An 18,288-nucleotide genomic window follows, 5' to 3' on the forward strand; every position below is an offset into this window, starting at 1 on the left:
TATTGGATTATTTGCCATCTAGGGGAGGGAGAGGAGGAAAACATTTTTAGGTGGTTTTGCAAAGGTGAATATTGAAAACTGTCCTTGCATGTATTTGGGAAAATAAAATACTAATTAAAAATAATTGAAAAACAAAACACTCCTGTCCCGTTAGGACATTGCCCTGCTCAAGAACTTTCCTAGGAAGAAGGGAGGGATAAGAATGAAAACGTGCAAGCACGGGGCTAAACACTTTACAATCATCTCATTTATTCCTCACAACATTTCATGGTAGCTGGTAGCATTATTACCCCACTTTGTTATTACACGTGTGTACTATCCCTTGTGAAGCTACTTGAGGTTTTCGTGGCAAATGCTGAAGGGGTTTATTTCTGTTCCCATTTAAATGGAACTTTATAATCCTTTGATCCAACAGTTGCCAACTTCTGATGTCATTAAATTTGCCAATAGGCAGAATACTAAATTTTAATTGTATTTATACTTATTTTATTTTATATTTTATTTATAAGAAATAAATGTTATATATAATAGAAATATTATGTATTGTTTATTTATAAATGTATAAAATATATTATATATATATATCCATATTATATATATATATATTTTTCCCTGAGGCAATTGGGGTTAAGTGACTTGCCCAGGGTCACACAGCTAGGAAGTGTTAAGTGTCTGAGACCAGATTTGAACTCAGGTCCTCCTGACTTCAGGGTTGGTGCTCTATCCACTGCGCCCCCTAGCTGCCCTTCTTAATTGTACTGAAATTATTAAAAAGACCCAAAATGTTTTTAGAGTCTACTGTGCAAAGATGTGGATCAAAGCATAGGATTTTCATCTTTTTTTTTTCTTGTTTGTTTGTTTTTTTCCCCTGTTTTTTCTTCTCCAGCTTATTCTCCAGCAACCCTTCAAGATGGTGTCATCCCCATTTTGTTATTATTGTTGTTCAGTTGGGTTCCACCCCTTGTGAACTTACTTAGGGTTTTTGTGGCAGAGATACTGAGGGGGTTTGCCATCTCCTTCTCCAGCTTGTTTTACAGATGAGGAAACTGAGGGAAACAGGATAAAGTGACTTCTCAGAGTCACCCAGATAGGAAGTGTCGGGGCCAGATTTCAGGCTGGGGAGATGAGTCTTCCTATCCACTTCATCACCTAACTGCCCTAGACCCGTTTTAGGCAGACACGTTCTGAAATGGACTTATTTGAAGTCAGATCTTCCTGATTCCAGACTCGGACCACTATGCCAGATTGGCTCCCTATTGTCTCTAGGATAGAATAAACTTGAGCTTCCTTTAAAGCCTTCCCAATCGGAGCCTGCCCACTTTCCAGATATTTCCCATGCCTCCTCCTCAAACAATCTATGTCCTAGCCGAGCTGACGTCTCTGCTCTTCCCCAAGCTCCCTATCCCTCATCCAGGCTTCCCCTAATGCCCAGAATGCTCTCCTTCCCTATGTGAGCCTGCTGAAGTCCTCTCCCTTCAAGGCTCGGATGCCGACTTCTCCATGAGGTTTTGATCTTTTTCCAAGTGTCTTCCTCCCGGGATTGTCCTTGAGCACTCTGGGTGTCTCCTTTCCCTTTATCACTCCCTCTTTATTAGTGAACTCCCAAGGGAGATCAAAGCGTTTAAAGGTCTCCATGGGCCTCAGTTTCGTAATCTGTCGGAGACGGGACTTGGCCCAGGTGACCTCCTCAGTCGCCTCCAGCTCTAAATCTGCCATCCTTTGCCTAGAATCGTGTCCTCTGGCTGACCGATGTCACTGCCAACAGCCTGCGGGGGCTCGTGAGCCCTGGTTTTTGGTGGATCCAGAATCTCAGAATACCTTGAACCTGGAGGAGCCTTTTAGGTAACCCTGCTGTGTGAGTTGGGGTTCGGTGCACCTCTGGATGCTCGATACTTGTGTTCACACCCCCGTTTCCCCGAGGAGGGATTCCTGTAGTCTCAAGGTTCAAGACGGTGCCCTGAAAATAGGTGCTTCTTTTTTTTTTTTTTTCCCATTGGTGTAATTTTTTTTTTTTAATTTGGAATTTTTTTTCACAGTACATATGCATGAGTAATTTTTTTTTATATTATCCATTGTAATCATTTTTTCAAATTATCCCCTCCCTCCCTCTACTCCCTCCCCTAGATGACAGGCAATCCCATACATTTTACATGTGTTACAATATAACCTAGATACAATATCTGTGTGTAAATCCCATTTTCTTGTTGCACATTAAGTATTAGATTCCGAAGGTGTAAGTAACCTGGGCAGATAGACAGTAGTGCTAACAATTTACATTCACTTCCCAGTGTTCCTTCTCTGGGTGTAGTTGTTTCTGTCCATCATTGATCAGCTGGAAGTGAGTTGGATCTTCTTTATGTTGAAGATTTCCACTTCCATCAGAATCCATCCTCATACAGTATTGTTGTTGAAGTGTACAGCGATCTTCTGGTCCTGCTCATTTCACTCAGCATCAGTTGATTTAAGTCTCTCCAGGCCTCTCTGTATTCCTCCTGCTGGTCATTTCTTACAGAGCAATAATATTCCATAACCTTCATATACCATAAAAATAGGTGCTTCTTGACAAACACTACCCTGAAATCCCACAATCTCCCAGATGATGGGCAGATAGAGGAAAACTACGCTCCAGCCCCTGTGAACTTGGCTTGTCCCCCGCTTTCTCCACAAAGGGGGAAACTGAGGTTTAGAGCATCGAAGGTGGTCCGCCACCTTGCTAAGGGTAGGTAGGGATACAGCCAATGAGTCTCATTGCCTCAGACCAGCGTCTCCCCACCTTGTCCGTCCCTGCCCCTCAAACTTCCCTCATCTAACTTTGGGGCTCCTTAAGGTGGCTCCCATTTCAGGGTGTATAGACTGGCAGGCCTCCCCTCCTCTAGTCCTTCCCCTTCCCCCCTAATCCCGGGAACTATTTCTGCACGGAAAGGGGACAAGGGGGAAAGTGGGGTTGGTCGTGCATAGGCCCAATGGGGGCCTGAGTGTGGGTTCTGCCACCTGGATGGCTGCCCCTTCCCCCCAGGGGCCTTGCTGAAGCCTGAGGAAGCCAGTACCAATGGACGGTGAAGGCCTGCCTCCCCTCCCCCCCAGCACCTTCCTCCCCTCCTCCACCCCCCTCCCCCTCCCCACCGACCAGGCCGGCTCCTTCAGTTCAAGGCGGGCCAGGGTCAGGTCTCTCGAGCTGAGAGTCCTCCTCCGGACACCCCCCGCGTCCTGACCCCTAAGGCCGGGCCAGAGCTCGAATGGCTGCACTGGACCAAAGCAGGGCTAGGGCCATGGAGCAGGAGCTGGAAGAGAGCTCAGAGGGAGCAGCCGAGTGTTTTATAGGTGGGGAACGGAGGCCCCCAGAGCTCCCAGGGATGTTCCCATCACAGTATCGGAAGTGGGCCTTTCACCCAGGCCTGCGCGCTTCCCATGCCAGCGGGAGTGCCGAGGCTGGCCCAGGGCCCTCTTTCCCTGTGAATCACTCCTTTGGCCTCTGGGATGGGACCAAGCCTTATTTCCTGGGGGAGGGGGGGGGGGGAGAAGGGGGGGCGACCTCTCCCAGGCTCCAATCTCTTCAATCTCAGCCTTATCTCTCAGTGGGTGTCCCTGCCCTTGAATCACTGGGGAGGGGCTGGGGCCAGGATCCAGGGGGTTGTTCCCACAGCCACCCCCAGACACAGGCCCACAGCAGGTGCGGGGATAGCTAAGGTTTTATTGGGGGCATTAAGAAGGGTGAGATACAGAACCCTGGCGTGGAGCCTTCTTGTGCAGCCCCTCCCTCCCGGGTGCGCCCAGAACCCCCACATCATCCCCCTCCCACAGCTCTGGGCCCGCCCAGGGCACGGGGGAGACCGGGGAGCCGCTGGGGGCCTCGTTCAGAAGGAAGAACACAGGAGGTCCTGGGGGCCTGGCGGCCAGCCGGGAGACCTGCAGGGGGGATGGGCATGAGCTTGGAGGGGCAGCGGGGGCTGGCTATCCCCACCTCCGCCCTCCTCAGGACGGCCCCGGCCCCTCCCGATCCCAGCCCAGGGTCTCACCAGGCTTTGGAGTTTCTCCTCCAGGTCTCGGTGAGCCTTGTGGGTGCTGGCCAAGTCCTCCTGCAGCCTGGGGGTGGGGGGGAGAAGCCCTTCAGAGTTCCTCCCTCCCAGCCATCCGTGCACCTCAGACTCTGGGATCCGGGCTGTGCCCAAGGAAGGATCCGCAGCGAAACGCCCGGGGGGCCCCAGCCCTCCCTTCATATCTGCCATCACATCCCCCTGCCAGCCCCTCGTCTTCTCCGGCCTGTGGCCATCCTGGCTGATCTCTGTCCTTGCTCCACCCCTCGACTCCCTGAAGTCCCGGAGCCGCAGCGGGCAGCCGAAGGGCGGGTGGGCCGCTCCGTGCCCGTGGGGTGCCGGCCCAGAGGTCGGCCTCCCCCGCCGGGGTCACCATAAAACTTGGGGGCAAATAGCCAAGCTCCCGTTCCGGCCCTTTTCTCCCGGCCCCGCTGGGTCGGGCGAGTCCGTTTTATCCCTGCACGGACAGACTGAGGTTCACTCGGGGGCCGCAGGAGTCAGGGCCAGAAGGGACCCCAGAGTCTAAACCTCACTTGACAAATAAAGCCAAACCCAAGGCCTGGAGAGATTCGTCCCCCCCACAGACGGGCACGCCGCTTTTGGCTTCAGCTTGCCTGCTTTTCCCATGTGCCGCCACTGCCTGCAGGGTCCTTGACCCAGGTTCGCCCCCACCCTAGCACTCCAGTGGGGGCTTCTCAATGCTCGCCTTACCTCAGGAACTGCTCCTTGAGGGTCCTCAGCTCCTCCCACACCTGCCACAGGTGGAGCTTGGGATCGCCATCTTCTTCTGTGGATCCCATGTCCAGCGAGCCCCTGGGGGGAGGAGGCAGGCTTGAGGGAAGGCTGGGGGCACGCAGCTCTAATGAAATAAGACATCCCTGCTCCACAAAGCCTCCCCCATTCCCCCACCGGCAAAGTCCCTCCTCCCCACAGCCACACGCGGACGCCCGCACGCGGGCTTGCTGTCCCCTGGTGCGTGGAGCACTTCTCAGTCTGGCCGCCCGAGCTCTAGGAGGACGGGGACATCGGGACAGGCCCTGCCCGCGGGAGACGCTGAGAGTGTTTGTTGAATGAGCGAACGCAGGCTCCTGGCGGGAGCGAGACCATGGGGGGAAGGAGGGGAAAGGCAGCCGGGAGCAGGAAACTGGGAAAGAGCACAAGGGAGAGCTGGAGCTGCCCCCCACGCTCCCAGCCCTCCACTCACCCTCCCGGAGCAGGCAGATCTGGGTGCGTCTGCATCTCAGACAGCTGCTCCTCCAGAAAAGCCGGCTGAAAAACAAACAGGATGGGGCAGCGGAGGGCAGGGATCGGCAGGGAACGGCTGCCCCAGGCTTCCTCCCCTCCCCTTCGCTTACCTGGCTCGGGGGCTCTGCCCTCTGTCTTTCCCCGGGAGGAGCATATCCGAGCTGGTCCAGGGCCCCCTTCCAGCCCAGAGCCCGGAGCTGAGCAGGACTCAGCACCCTCTGCGTTACCTCGTCAAGGAAAGCAGAAAACCTCAGCCTCTCCCCCGGGCCCCGGCCACCAATCAGGGGTCCCCTGCGCGGCTCGGGGGGGTGACCCGAGGAGCCCAGGGAGGAGGAAGGTGAGCTCTGCGAGGATTCCTGTGCCCAGGCCCCAGGAGGCTGGAAGAACTTTTCTAGGACCTTCAGTTTGCCCTCAGCCACTCCCGGAGCGCCCCTTGCCCAGGCCCCTAACCTCTGGCTCATGGTGTCTGCCGCGTACTCGGCCAAGGCCGTCCTCTTCTGGGGCCCTGACCCCTTTCTGGCTCTCCCCCGCCCGGAGTCTGGGGAGAGCAGCCCTGCAGCCGGAGCTCATCAATATTCTCTTGAACATTTGCCAAACGTGGGGAATAGGCTCGGTTATGTCAATACCTTCAGGGACATGTATTGAGGGCTGACCTCCATCCTAGCCCTCTGACCTTGGAGAAGCCGGCCCTGGCTTTTGTGAGGCTGACTCGTCTCGCTCTGCTCTCAGGAGTGGGAGGCCCGGCCCTGCTTTTGGATTAGATGGGCACCTCTGAGATGGCTCTTAATGGGCCATGGTCTAGAACAGTGCTTTGCACTGGGTCTGATTGAGCTGCTCCCCAACTCAATCATCTCCCATGAGCAGGAACAAAGCGGGCTCATCGGTCATGTAACGCCTTCCTGAACTCGTCCTGGGCCAGCGGGCCAGTTGTGGTGCTGCTCCTCACGCCTCGGGACGGCCAGGACAGCCTCAGTGTGTCCTCGGGATGACCAGGCTGGCCCCGGTGCTGTTCCTCGTGCCCATGAATCCTGCCTCGTCTTCAGGCCCATGTCCTCCCTGTCCAGGGCAGTCTCCTGACCTCTTAGACCTCCATTTTCCTTGGAAGCTCAGTGCCACACTGCCCCCCAACCCCCCAATAGCGTAAGCTGCTTGGAGGCACGTACCACTGGAAAAACTATTTCCTCAATTGCCCCTTGTACTGAATTGACCTTAGCGGGGCCCATGGGCCCAGGCCCAACCTCCGCGAAACCAGACACAAAACAGAGATGGAAGTAAGCGGTTTATTCAGCTTTTAAAACAAAACCTCCACCTTCTAACAATTACAACACTGAGCCCCTGCTGGGGAAGAGAAAGTCCTTACTGAGGTGGCTAATGATTGCTTCTCGCCTCTGGCCTGGGCACACAGGGCAGCCATCTCTGTGCACAAGAGCGAGACATGTACCAGCCAGTGACGCGACCTGGCTCCCGGCCCTCTCCCCCTGCATCCCTTCTGGATTCATGGTACGTTTCACTGCGGGCCAAGATGCACTTCGGGGCTGGCTTTATTCCTGCCCAACAGGGGCGTGTCTGCAGTGCAGACAGACCTGTCCGTGCGGAGTCTCACATGATTGGAGAGGCAGGAGATGGCACGAGCTGGGCCTGGGAACCAGCGCTGGTGCCTCCAGACATCCCTGCAGCCCAGCCTCGGCACATCCTCCTCTTGATCTGAAGCTGGGTTTTCGCCAGAGACCACACTCTGATTCACCAAACTATAAGCCGGATTAAAATATAACTGGAAAACATTTTACAGGATAAAGTAAATCATCAATACTCATCATTTAGGTCCATCTGTTTGACTCCCGGGCCAAGGCTGAGCCCACAAGGTCGTCAGGAAGGGCAAGCAGTGCCACCTGGTGGTCAGTGGGAGACTTCTAATCGCCTCACCCTCCTTTGTGCTTCTGGGACACGACCAGCCGGGTCTTCCTCTCTGCAGACCTTCCCCTGGACAGGTCATCTAAGAGGGGTGATTCACCTTGACCTAACACATCTGTCCCATCACTTTACAAACTGTCTCTTCAAAAGGAAGCAGCAGGGGATGGTCCTGGAGGAGAGCACAACGCCATCTCCCATGTGCCTCCCAGGAACAACAGGGCCCTCCCCGCCACAGGAAAGCTGGTGGGGACTATGGGAAAGGAAGGTTGAGGACAGGGAGACAGAATGAGAAGAATGAGAGCTGGAGGAAGCAGTGCTGTGCAACAGGGGGTGGCGGGGGCCCCACTCCACCCCCCAGCTCCCTTCCCCAACAGCCTGCTTCCTGTCACCTCTGCATCTTCCAGCCGCCACCTTAATTCTTCCTGGCTAAAACCTGGGAAAGAGCCAATGAGGCACCTCAAGAAATCCAAAGACACCCGGATGCGCCCGACCGCTGTCCACACGGCCGCTAAGAAACGGCAGTCCTCAACGACACCCCCATCCCCGCAGCCTGCCGGGTGCCCACAGGGCACAGGGACCCAGGGGGCTCAGAGGGCAAATGCCAGTGCCCCGCAGGAGTAGGGCAGACAACAAGGGCGGTCTAGAGTGCTAGAAAGGGGTGAACAAAGAAGGAACACTATGTACAGGGAGGGGGCGATCCAGTCCAAATATCCTCTTCATCCACCTCACTCCACCAGGAGATCGAACTTCTCGGCAGCCTCAAACTGGGCGTTCATGGCGGCGGCCCACTCATCCAGCTCTGACTTCTGCAAGGATGAGAGGGGGTGGGTGAGCGGGGGGAGACAGCCAACGGCCCTTCCCCCCCAAGCCGAGCGGCTGTTTCAGACACTTCAGACAGAAGGTGAAAGAAAGGAGATGTGGGTAGTTCTTGGAGGACCCCGATCTGGAAGAATGAGGCCCTCAGGGCTCCTGCCTGCCCAGAGATCACGGAGTGGGAGCAGAGAGGAGCCTCATTGTAAAGTGCCCGGACATCAGGGAGGGACAAGAGCTCTAGCAGCAGGTGAGCACAGCCCAGCACAAGAAAACCATGAGAAAAGGGAAAGGCCTCAGGGTGAGAGAGGAGCGTTCCATTGGGAGGAAAGGAAGGAGTGCCAGGCTCCCGTGGTCTGACTGACTAGCAGAAGGGGGCAGAAACGGCCCCCCCAAAGCTTTCCTTGGGACTGGAGATGAGCCAGGAGACAGAGCCCTTCACAAGGACCCCGGGTCCCTTGCAGACAAAGGCAGAATAAGGCCCAGGAGAACGTGGCGGCCGAGGCTGGCGTGAGATGCCTTCGTTTCGGCAGAGGCGGGGGACTACGGCTACAGCAGGTGAACAGGCCAAGCCTGGTCATGTTGGACTTTTGGGTTTCTGTGTCAAACCACATTCAGAAAGGCTCGACTTTGCTTCCTGGCAAAATCCAGAGCACGTAAAAAAGGGGAGGTTTGTGGGCACTGGGAACGGGAAGCCGAGACTACAAGGAGCCAGCGGGGCTTCGTCAAGCAGGGGTCCCACCAGCTTCGCCTTCGAGCTGTGGGACCGGGTAAATGCCCGAGTACAGAATGGACAAGGCCTTCCATGAGGACTGGATGACCATAGTGCCCTCGAGTCATCCCCTTGTCAAAGGGTCAACAGCTAGACAACCTCAGGGTGGCGAGGGCCCAGGAGCCCTCGCTGGCACCCCCTCCCCCCCATGGTTTATCAGCAATCCGGATGAAGGCAGAGGGACAGGAGTAGCAGATGGGGGGATGGGCTAGCTGGTGCCATAGCTAACATGATGGATGTCTGAAGTAGGATCCAAAAAGGCTGAAAGGGGCTGCAAAGAAATGCAAAACCCCTCCTGGGGGTCGCTGAGCCGAGCCCCACAAAATGGGGAGTGTGTGAGCTCGGCGTCAGTTAAAGGGGAGACGCGGTAGCCAGGATGCTAACAAGAGTGTAAGTGGCAGGCAGACATTCAGCAGGAGGGAAGAGATTCCCACCATCCTCTGCCTGGTCAGATTCCCCATTCAGGGACGGGGGGAACCTCACTTTGAACCTCACTTTAAGGACCCTGCCAAGTGAATTCTGTCTCCAGGTGGGTGTCTGACAGACCAGAGCCCCCAACTGCCTGATCCAAGGGACAGCAAAGATCTGACTAGAGCAGAGGAGGCGGCCGAGCTGAGCCCCCTCCCGGCACTGTCGTTTAGACCAAGGCTGGACGGTACCACAGGGAAGCTCGGTGCAAGGAGACTCGTGGGAATCAGAGCTGCCCGTTTAGAAGGGGTAGGGAGAGGTGCAGCGTCTGCCTCCGGCTCACAGGGCGTCAGCCGACAAGCTGGGGGAAGTGCTCACCAAGATCTCGGGCACCTTCCTCTTCCGGCGCTTCTCCTTGGTCATGGGGATGCCGGGGAGGATGGAGTCCGGCCCCCAGGCCTCCGTGCTGGGGGCGGCTGCTGGGTGTTTCGACTCCTTCACCACCGGGGAGACGTTCTCCAGCTCCTCTCCCGAGAGCAGCCTCTCAAAGCCAAAGAAGGACCGGCGCTGGTAGTTGGGTGTCGAGGTGGAGCCCAAGCCCAGCTCGTCGAGGCGGCTGTAAGAACGCCGAACCTTCCTGGACATCTCCAGGTCTCTGGCATCCATGAGAGGTGGCCTGGCGACGGCATTGGGGGTCAGAGGGCCTAACACTGTGGGGGTCACTTCTGGAGCTGGGCCCGTGGCGAGAGAAGAGCCGCCTTTATGGAGGGGGACATTTTCCTGCAGAGGGGGCGAGTTCTCCTTCTCCGAAAGTGTGACCTGTAGGAGGAAGTCAGAGGCAGAGGAAAGGGAAAAGCATGGGGAAGGGCTCTGCAGACATGGGCCCCTCCCCCCCAGCACCTGGTTCTCCGGCCTAGCACCTACATGTGGGCGGTCCTGACACTGCTTTCCTTGCCACCACCTCCCCGCACCCTTGGTTTCCATGACCACCACAAAATCCCCACTGTCTAAAGTCTCCCGGGTCTCTGCCTCGATGCACTGCGGACACCAACCCTTCTGCCCAACCCCGTTCCCGAGGCCCTGCTCCCAAGGCTGGGCCGCCCATACACGGCGCAGAGTACGGACGGAAAGCTCCCCGAAGGAGTCTCGCTGTGGGGAGTCCGGAGAGGCCCCGTGTAGAGGGAGAAAACCGAGAGGCAGAAGTGAACCAAGCGAGGCCGGAGCCCGGCTCCAGGTTAGTTCACGGGGGACGGTTAGTGTAAGAAAACTGGGGGGACAAGAAGGGCTTGGGAGGCCAAAGAGAGCGAGAGAATGCGGCTGGAGCCCCGTGAGCAGGGCCTGGGTGCACCCGTGTCCCCCAACTAAGTGCCTGGGGGGCCTCAGCCTCTGACTCCTTGAGGGGAGGGAGGACGGGGGCAGAGACGTCAGCCTGGCTGAGTCCAAGCCCGTGGTGTTTCCCTGACTCTGCTGTCTACACAACAACGTGCAAACAATCAGGGCACTTGAGCCTTTTACTGCCCCCCCATTTCCCCCCAAGGGATTCATACCCTACCCCAGCTAGATAGGGGCCTCCCTACCTACTATTCTCAGCCCGCCCAACTTCAAGCGTGAACCACCCGCCCGTCACTGGGAAGGCCCTCGTGGCCTCCGACTGAAAACCATTGCTCCTGCCTTCAGACTTCTCCCGGCACTCTGCCAACCCCCCCAGACTGTGGACCCCCTCCTTTGCATCTGGCCGGAAGCTCGGGGGAGCCAGGTCCGGCTCCACAGGCCTGCTTAAGCTGATGCTTGTGTCTCGGATGCCCCGGCCCCGACTCCCCTCTGTCCCACCCACGACACCCGTTTGACAGAAAGCGCTCGCTGGACTCTCACGTTCCCGGCTCCCGGTCTCTGCTGGGGGCACGAGGCGCAGGGTGGCGACGAAAATAGAACAAAGGTTCCTTCCACGCGCCAGAGTGACGTCGTGGAAGGCCCGACCTTCCCTGAGACGTAAACCCGCGGCCTCACCTCTGCAGACAGGGACGCCTTCTTCTTGGCTGCGGACCGGCCTCCTCGGGGGCTGGGACTCTGGGACTGAGAGAAGACAGAGGTGAAGGAAGGCCGGGAGCCGGGGGGAGGATGGGGACTGCGGCCCCCTCTCCCTCACGGAGACGACCCCCGGGCTGCAGGAAAAGCCCACAGAGAAGAGGCTCCCGAGAGGGAGAGCGTCTCTGCTTAAGCCTCTGGGCGTCTTCCGGCACCCACAGCTCAGCAGAGTCTCCTCGGTCAGAGGCCGCCGCCGCCGCCTTAGGATTCACGAGAAACGTGGACCGGGCGTCCGTGGTTTTGTCCCCGTGGCAGCAGTGAGAGGGAGGCGCCGCTAGCGTCCCCGTGGGGGGGAGGGGCAGAAGTGGACAAACAACAAGCGGCTTTCCTAGGACCGCACAAAGGGGAGGGGGGGCGCCGCTACGCTTGAACTTGGGCCTTTGTTGTTCTGCTTAACCGCCCGTTGCCGTGGGGGAAGGGGAAAGAAGCGGAGAGCGGTGGGACAGACCACTGGACTTGGGAAGGGGGGGGGCTCACCTCCTGGGTCCTGGCCACCAGCTTCTTCACCGAGATGGCTCTCCCGGCTACAGCGGGGGCGGCCTGAGGGAGAAGATCATCAGAGACTGGTTCCGAGGCGGAGGGAACGAGTCAGGGCCACGGGGAAGGAGGCTCACCTCAGGGGTCCGGGGCTCACTCCTCTCTGCGGGAATCTGGGGGCTGCTTCTCTTAGCCCGGGAGCCGGGCACGCCCTTGTCGGTGGGAGCCCCAGGAGCGCTCTTCCCTGCGGGGGTCTGGGGCGCACTCCTCTCCACAGGAGTCTGGGGCGCACTCCTCTTGGCTGGGATGGACTTCTGGATTCTGGGGGAGGGGGCCTAGCCCAGAGAAGGATGAGGAGAGGTATCAGCAGCAGAAGGGCAGAGGGGATTGTGGGGGGAGGGGCTGAGGGTGCAGTCTGTCTCACCTCGGGGGTCCGGGGCGCACTCCTCTCTGCGGGAATCTGGGGGCTGCTTCTCTTAGCCCGGGAGCTGGGCGCGCCCTTGTCGGTGGGAGCCCCAGGAGCGCTCTTCCCTGCGGGGGTCTGGGGCGCACTCCTCTTGGCTGGGATGCGGGACTCACTCCTCTCTGCGGGGGTCTGGGGAGCACTCCTCTCTGCAGGGGTCTGGGGCGCCTTCCTCTCTGCGGGGGTCTGGGGAGCACTCCTCTTGGCTGGGATGCGGGACGCACTCCTCTCTGCGGGGGTCTGGGGAGCACTCCTCTCTGCAGGGGTCTGGGGCGCCTTCCTCTCTGCGGGGGTCTGGGGAGCACTCCTCTTGGCTGGGATGCGGGACTCACTCCTCTCTGCGGGGGTCTGGGGAGCACTCCTCTTGGCTGGGATGCGGGACGCACTCCTCTCTGCGGGGGTCTGGGGAGCACTCCTCTTGGCTGGGATGCGGGACTCACTCCTCTCTGTGGGGGTCTGGGGAGCACTCCTCTTGGCTGGGATGGACTTCTGGATTCTGGGGGAGGGGGCCTAGCCCAGAGAAGGATGAGGAGAGGTATCAGCAGCAGAAGGGCAAAGGGGATTGTGGGGGAGGGGCTGAGGGTGCAGTCTGTCTCACCTCGGGGGTCCGGGGCGCACTCCCCTTCGCCGCTGGAGGCCCGGGCCCTATCTTCTTCAGGGAGAAGGTTTTCCAGGGGGCAGGCGTGGAAGGCTGGAACAAGGCAGGCGAGGTCAAAGGTCATCTTTAGGGCAAGGTGGAGCTGGGGAAGGGGGGGCGGGGTCTCCCCAGGACTGATCCATAGGCTGGAAAAGGGCTCACCTGGGGAGGGGCGTCAGGCTCCGATCCGGACTTCCGCTGGGACCTCCTCAGAGCCGGAGCCCGAAGGGGCGGGGACGCGGGGTCTGAGGAGGGAATGGGGGGGTGATTAATAGGAGGCCAGGCTCCAGCCGGGCCGCCCCGCCCCCGCTGCCCCGCCCCCAGCCCTCGGCCCGCGCTCGCTCGCCCCCTCCGCCCCCGCCCCGGGTCCTTCCCTCACCGGAGCGTCTCGCCCCACCCCCTCCTCGCTCTCCCGCGGCCCCGGAGCGGCTGTGGCTCCGGTTCCGTCTCGCCGACATCTCAAGCCGCTCGCGCGCCGACGGAAAACCGCCTTCAGCGGAGAAGAGCGCGGAACGTTCGAATACCCCGCCAATCCGGAAGTGACGCAGAGGAAGAATTCGCGGCAAAGGAGGTGGGGTCTCCGCATTTGGTCCCGCTCTCCATCAGTGCGCACGCGCGGAGCCCAGGACCCTGGGGGAGGAAAGAACGTGAAGGAAGCGGAGGCGTGCGGGCGTCGTGGCGTCATCAGCGTGCGCCGCACCCGGAAGAGACGTGGCAGCAAAAAGAGTAACAAGAGCCGCAGGAGGGGCTGAAGCGACGGCTCCCGGTGAGCGCGGCCGAAGCCTCCCGGCCCGGCCCAACCCGACTCTCCGAGCTCGTGTGCTCGGAGAGCCCCCGGGCCCGGGGTCTGTCTGTGTTCTGGAGGGGGACAGAAGGAGCGGGGTCTTCGAGGGGGCGGGGCGCCCGGGGGCGGGGCCTCTCTGGGGCGGGGCTCTCACCTGCTCAGGGGGCGGGAGCACCACTCCCAGGTGACCCTCCCCCCTCCCCCCTGGCCAGGGCAGCCCCCGGGAGACCATGGGGCTCTGCAAGTGCCCCAAGAGGAAGGTGACCAATCTGTTCTGCTTCGAGCACCGGGTCAACGTGTGCGAGCACTGCCTGGTGGCCAACCACGCCAAGGTGAGCGCCAGGGGCGGGGCCCTGGGGAGACCTGGGCGCGGGGGCGGGGCGCTGGGGGGCAGAACTCGGGGGGACTGGGGGGGTAAGCGCTGCGGGGGCGGGGCCCTGGGGAGACCTGGGCGCGGGGGCGGGGCGCTGGGGGGGCAGAACCCGGGGGAACTGGGGGAAAGCGCTGCGGGGGCGGGGCCTTGTGGTGGGGGGGTTGGCCCAGGGACTCCTGGAGGCCTGAGTAGAGCCTCACCCCGCTGGAGGGGGCTGCCCGACTCCACTGACTTCCCCCCCTCCCCCAGTGCATTGTGCAGTCCTACCTGCAGTGGCTCCAGGACAGCGACTACAACCCCAACTGCCGGCTGTGCAACAGCCTCCTGTCCACTCGGGAGACCACTCGCCTCGTCTGCTATGGTGAGGCCGGCCCGACCAGCGCGTGCCCAGGGAGGGGGCCTGCGGGAGCTCATGGGGGGGGGAGGTCCCCTCCTCCGCAGACCCAGCTGCGGGGACGCTGGCAGCCTGAACTGGGAGAGGGAGAGCCCCCCTCCCCCATCAGTCCATGGGTCCCGTGGGTGCTTTTCACGTGAATTCCTGTTGAATCTCCGGGCTCTGGAGAGTTGTTGCGGGGAGCGGCCACTTTGGACAAGGGAGATTCTGGCCCCCCCCCCCCTCCAAGGCCCCGCCCCTTAGGCCACCTCCCCTCTTCCCAGTGTAGATGCCTCCCGGAGGGGCTTAAGAGGAAAAACGTTTAGTTGGGGCTTTTAGAAGGTGGAAAGCTTTGTAGGTGTCAGGTCGGAGGTCGGGTGCCCCAGGAGAGCTCGAGGTGACTAGGAGCGCTTTCTCTGTGGTCCTAGCTCCCAGGGTTCCAGGCTGGGGAGGGAGGGAGCCAGTGGGCGTGGCCCGGGCGGCTCTCAGCCCCGCCCTGGGAAGGACTGGGAGGTGGCCGGCTGGACATCTGTCATTTCCCTCCCTCCCCCTCCCTTTGGAAGATCTGTTCCACTGGTCATGCCTTAACGAACGAGCTGCCCAGCTGCCTCGAAACACAGCCCCTGCCGGCTACCAGTGCCCCAGCTGCAGCGGCCCCGTCTTCCCCCCTGCCAACCTCGCGGGCCCCGTGGCAACTGCTTTGCGGGAGAAGCTAGCGACGGTCAACTGGGCCCGAGCCGGGCTAGGCCTTCCCCTGGTGAGAGGCGTGGGCGAGGCGAGGGCGGGCCGGGGCCGCGGAGGACAGCTCTGAGCGGCCGGTCTTCTTTCTAGATTGATGAAGCGACGCCAGTCCCCGAGGCCCTGGAGACCTCTAGCTTCTCCGATTGGTCCACCTTCAACAGTGAGTGACGCTGCTTCCCCCCCCCCCCAGACCCCGAGCGTACTTTATTCCCTGCCTCATGGTTTTCTCCCGCCTTCAGCAAGTAGCCCCTCAGGGCTGGAAGAACAAAGCGCGTCATCGGTGACTCCAGCCTTCTACAGCACGCCCTCGAGGCCGCCTCCGTCCCCTGGCCGGCCGGAGCAGCACTCCATAATCCACATGGGTGGCCCTGAGCCCCTGACAGGTGAGGCCGGGGGCAAGACCCGGAGGGGGCAGCAGGACTGGAGGGCCTCGGTTAGAAACCACCACTCGTACGTGGCTGGAGAGGAAACGTGGATCCCAAATATCTCCCTCTCCTGCCTTGGCAGTGGTTGGGATGGAGCTGAGGGAAGCGGAAGGAGAGGAAAGACCCCCCTGCCCCTTGACCTCCATGGGGCTAAGGGTAGTTGCCAGAGCCCGACTCCTACTCGCTGGCTTGGCGCCTCCTTGTGATGAAGGATGGGGGCAGTAGCCAAAGGGCCGCCCTCTCCCTCTCTGATGCTCTCCTCGCTGGTCCTTCCCAACAGCCTCTGCCCCTCGTAAAATATACGATACACGGGAGGGGGCTCGGGGCCCAGGCCCCCACGGGGACTGTGATGACGACAAGTACCGACGGAGGCCTGCCCTGGGCTGGCTGGCCCAACTCCTCAGGTACCACGGGCTGGGAAGTTTGCAGCTCAGGGAGGACACCCATGGGACCGCAGGAGGGGCCGACCCAGAGGGACACGAGCTATTTGGAGAATGGGCGCAGACTTCCTGGTGCTTTTGGGGGGGGCCTGCTGGTTGGGGGGGTGCCTTGACCACAAGGAGGAAGGCAGCCCCTGACTCAGCTTTTCTTCTTTAGGAGCCGAGCAGGGTCCCGAAAACGGCCCTTGTCCATGCTGCAGAGGGCAGGGCTGCTGCTTCTGCTGGGAGCCCTGGGTTTTCTGGCCCTCTTGGTCCTGATGTCCCGCCTGGGCAGGGCTGCGGCTGATAGCGACCCTAACTTAGACCCTCTCATGAACCCTCACATCCGCGTGGGCCCAGCCTGAGCCCCGTCCCTCCCTTCCTCACCTCTGGCAGGAATCCCACAGAGCGGGGAGGAGAGTTGTGGCCACTGTGGGGCAGGGGCTGCTGGCTCTCCGGCCCGCTCCTTCCCCCTCCTGTCTCCTGAGACACTAAAGCCCCACTAACGCGAGGGGACGAGGGCCGTCTGGCCGCTGCCACTGAGGTCCTGGGGCTCACTTGGGGCTGAGTCCTGTCCCCTGACCTGCTTTTCCTTGGGAGCACCAGCTCACAGCCACCTTTTCCCCTCCAAACTCCCTCTCCCTCAGGAAGAGCTGTGGTGTTGAAAATAAACGACAGACTTTATTAAAATGAGCCGAGGCCTTTCCTTCCCTGGCGCTGGTGCTGGCTCTCGTCAGCCTCTCAGTGCTTCTCCTCCCGGTAGTTGATGGTGAGGAACTCCAAGGTCAGGCGGTTGATAAACATGGCCATGTTGAGCACTGGGGCAAGAGAGGGCTGGAAGTGGCCCCAGTTCCCCCCGCACCTGTTCGGGCCCGGGAGTTGTGGGGTCCACTGTTGCCGTCCCCTCCCTCCTCCCCCTGCCCTCGGCCTCCCTTTCCGCCTCCCCACTTTCAGGTTCCCTGTTCTTACTCAGGATGGTCAGGGCACAGCATTTCAGAACCCTGTCTTCAATCAGCTCTGCGAAGAGTGACCCCAGGGAAGCCCACCAGATGCTCATCACCTGTGAGAACTGGCGCCCCCACGAGCTGTAGGAAGGGTCCCGCCGGCCCCGGCCCCGGCCCCCCGCACCCCCCTCGCTCACCAGGAGGATGATGGTGCTGCGGAAGCTCATGTAATTGAAGTTGCGTGTGATGCAGAAGTGGTGCACGTCATTGGCAAAGATGCTCACGTGCAGGATCAAGAGCAGCAGCGCCGCCAGCGTCAGCACCACCCCTGGCGGGAAGAAGAGCACCGAGATCCTGTCACGCCAGCGCATGGCAGCAGAACTGGACCGCACACCTCACTGGGGGCAGGCAGTTCTAGAACGCGGGAGGAAGAGGCACAGTGGGCACCAGAATGACCGGAGGGCTCTAGAACCAAGAGGTAGTTGTGGGGAGAGGGGAGCTCCCTTGCCCAAAGCCTTTGTGACCTTGGCCCTGTTGTTGGGAAAACAGCTACCCAAGGGGGAACGAACCTGCCCAGTTCCTAGAAGAACCCAGAAGAGGGTCTCGGTTTCCCCCTTTGACTCAAGACATATTAAGGGTCACTTCTGTAGGTCCCGAGCTGGATGTGCAAGACTCAGTACTTGCCTTCTTGGAGAATGTGACTCCACATGCTCCTGGAGTTGGAGGATGGGGAATGTGTTCACATGAACCAGCCATGGGCTGGAGAAGGGGGAGGAGAGCTTCCCTAACGGGCAGGCAGTGGGAATGAGGAGGGGCTTTTGAAGAAAGAGGAGACCCATGGAGTTGGGCCAGTCTGTGGGGAAGGAGCCCGCAAAGGCAGTGGGGGACATGCGGGAACAGAAACACCCCCACTGACCCCGTGCCCCCTTTCTCTGACATTTCTCCACCTGGCCCATCACTCAACATGGCCCTACACACAGTGGACGTTGCATGAGCCGCCCAGCTTGGTGTGTCCATTCTGCCTCATTTTCCATGTTCTCCCATCACACGGCCCTCACATTGGCCACATTTGGGCACCCCTCTCCACTCGGGGTCGCTGTTTCCAAGGAGCCGGTGCCGGCCGGCCCGGGAAAACTACTTTCCGTTCTTAGTTGAATGGCAGAATTAGCCAGTTAGGAAAGACCTTCGTGGCCAGCTGGTCCAAGGGAGGCAGTCATATATGGTGCTGGGGATGGCCTCCGGCCCGCGTGCCTCCGGCATGATGCTCCTTTGATTACTCTTAGACAATTATTTTGACCTGAGGATCCCTTTCTCCCAGTGATTCCAGGCCACAAGTCAGCTCAGCATCCTGACAGGCAGCCCATTAACCCCTCCAGGTCCTCTGTGG

General features: G+C 59.9%; 4 protein-coding genes across 7 annotated transcripts; 1 reads left to right on the forward strand and 3 right to left on the reverse strand.

Moving 5' to 3' along the window:
• Nucleotides 1–3,619: 3,619 nt before the first annotated feature.
• LOC141546000 (uncharacterized) lies at nt 3,620–5,838 on the reverse strand. The gene is made up of 5 exons (XM_074273466.1): nt 5,390–5,838; nt 5,239–5,303; nt 4,746–4,847; nt 4,017–4,083; nt 3,620–3,906 (listed from the first exon to the last, which is right to left on the reverse strand). The coding sequence occupies exons 1-5, from the start codon at nt 5,738–5,740 to the stop codon at nt 3,703–3,705; spliced, it is 789 nt and encodes a 262-aa protein (XP_074129567.1). The 5' UTR covers nt 5,741–5,838; the 3' UTR covers nt 3,620–3,702.
• Nucleotides 5,839–6,545: 707 nt separating this feature from the next.
• CDCA5 (cell division cycle associated 5) lies at nt 6,546–13,357 on the reverse strand. 2 transcript variants are annotated; one of them, XM_074273462.1, is made up of 10 exons: nt 13,222–13,357; nt 13,005–13,087; nt 12,804–12,896; nt 12,167–12,715; nt 11,880–12,077; nt 11,743–11,805; nt 11,188–11,253; nt 9,559–9,999; nt 7,875–7,996; nt 6,546–7,623 (listed from the first exon to the last, which is right to left on the reverse strand). In XM_074273462.1, the coding sequence occupies exons 1-9, from the start codon at nt 13,298–13,300 to the stop codon at nt 7,916–7,918; spliced, it is 1,653 nt and encodes a 550-aa protein (XP_074129563.1). In that variant the 5' UTR covers nt 13,301–13,357; the 3' UTR covers nt 6,546–7,623; nt 7,875–7,915. The 2 variants fall into 2 exon arrangements, with proteins under 2 accessions (XP_074129563.1, XP_074129564.1); XM_074273463.1 differs by having other exon boundaries at nt 6,546–7,996.
• On the forward strand, nt 13,278–16,647 carry ZFPL1 (zinc finger protein like 1). Of its 2 annotated transcripts, none has more exons than XM_074273464.1 (8): nt 13,278–13,608; nt 13,839–13,958; nt 14,249–14,360; nt 14,936–15,129; nt 15,204–15,273; nt 15,353–15,496; nt 15,819–15,942; nt 16,136–16,647. In XM_074273464.1, the coding sequence occupies exons 2-8, from the start codon at nt 13,857–13,859 to the stop codon at nt 16,320–16,322; spliced, it is 933 nt and encodes a 310-aa protein (XP_074129565.1). In that variant the 5' UTR covers nt 13,278–13,608; nt 13,839–13,856; the 3' UTR covers nt 16,323–16,647. The 2 variants fall into 2 exon arrangements, with proteins under 2 accessions (XP_074129565.1, XP_074129566.1); XM_074273465.1 differs by having other exon boundaries at nt 13,442–13,608; nt 13,844–13,958.
• Nucleotides 16,619–17,390, reverse strand: TMEM262 (transmembrane protein 262). Of its 2 annotated transcripts, XM_074273469.1 has the most exons (3): nt 17,099–17,390; nt 16,927–17,026; nt 16,619–16,775 (listed from the first exon to the last, which is right to left on the reverse strand). In XM_074273469.1, exons 1-3 carry the CDS (start codon nt 17,270–17,272, stop codon nt 16,699–16,701), a joined length of 351 nt encoding a protein of 116 aa, XP_074129570.1. In that variant the 5' UTR covers nt 17,273–17,390; the 3' UTR covers nt 16,619–16,698. The 2 variants fall into 2 exon arrangements, with proteins under 2 accessions (XP_074129570.1, XP_074129569.1); XM_074273468.1 differs by having other exon boundaries at nt 16,927–17,390.
• Between the last annotated feature and the right edge of the window lie 898 nt (nt 17,391–18,288).

This window comes from Sminthopsis crassicaudata, chromosome 6 (genome assembly GCF_048593235.1).
Source record: "Sminthopsis crassicaudata isolate SCR6 chromosome 6, ASM4859323v1, whole genome shotgun sequence".
In the NCBI taxonomy this organism is placed as follows: domain Eukaryota; kingdom Metazoa; phylum Chordata; class Mammalia; order Dasyuromorphia; family Dasyuridae; genus Sminthopsis; species Sminthopsis crassicaudata.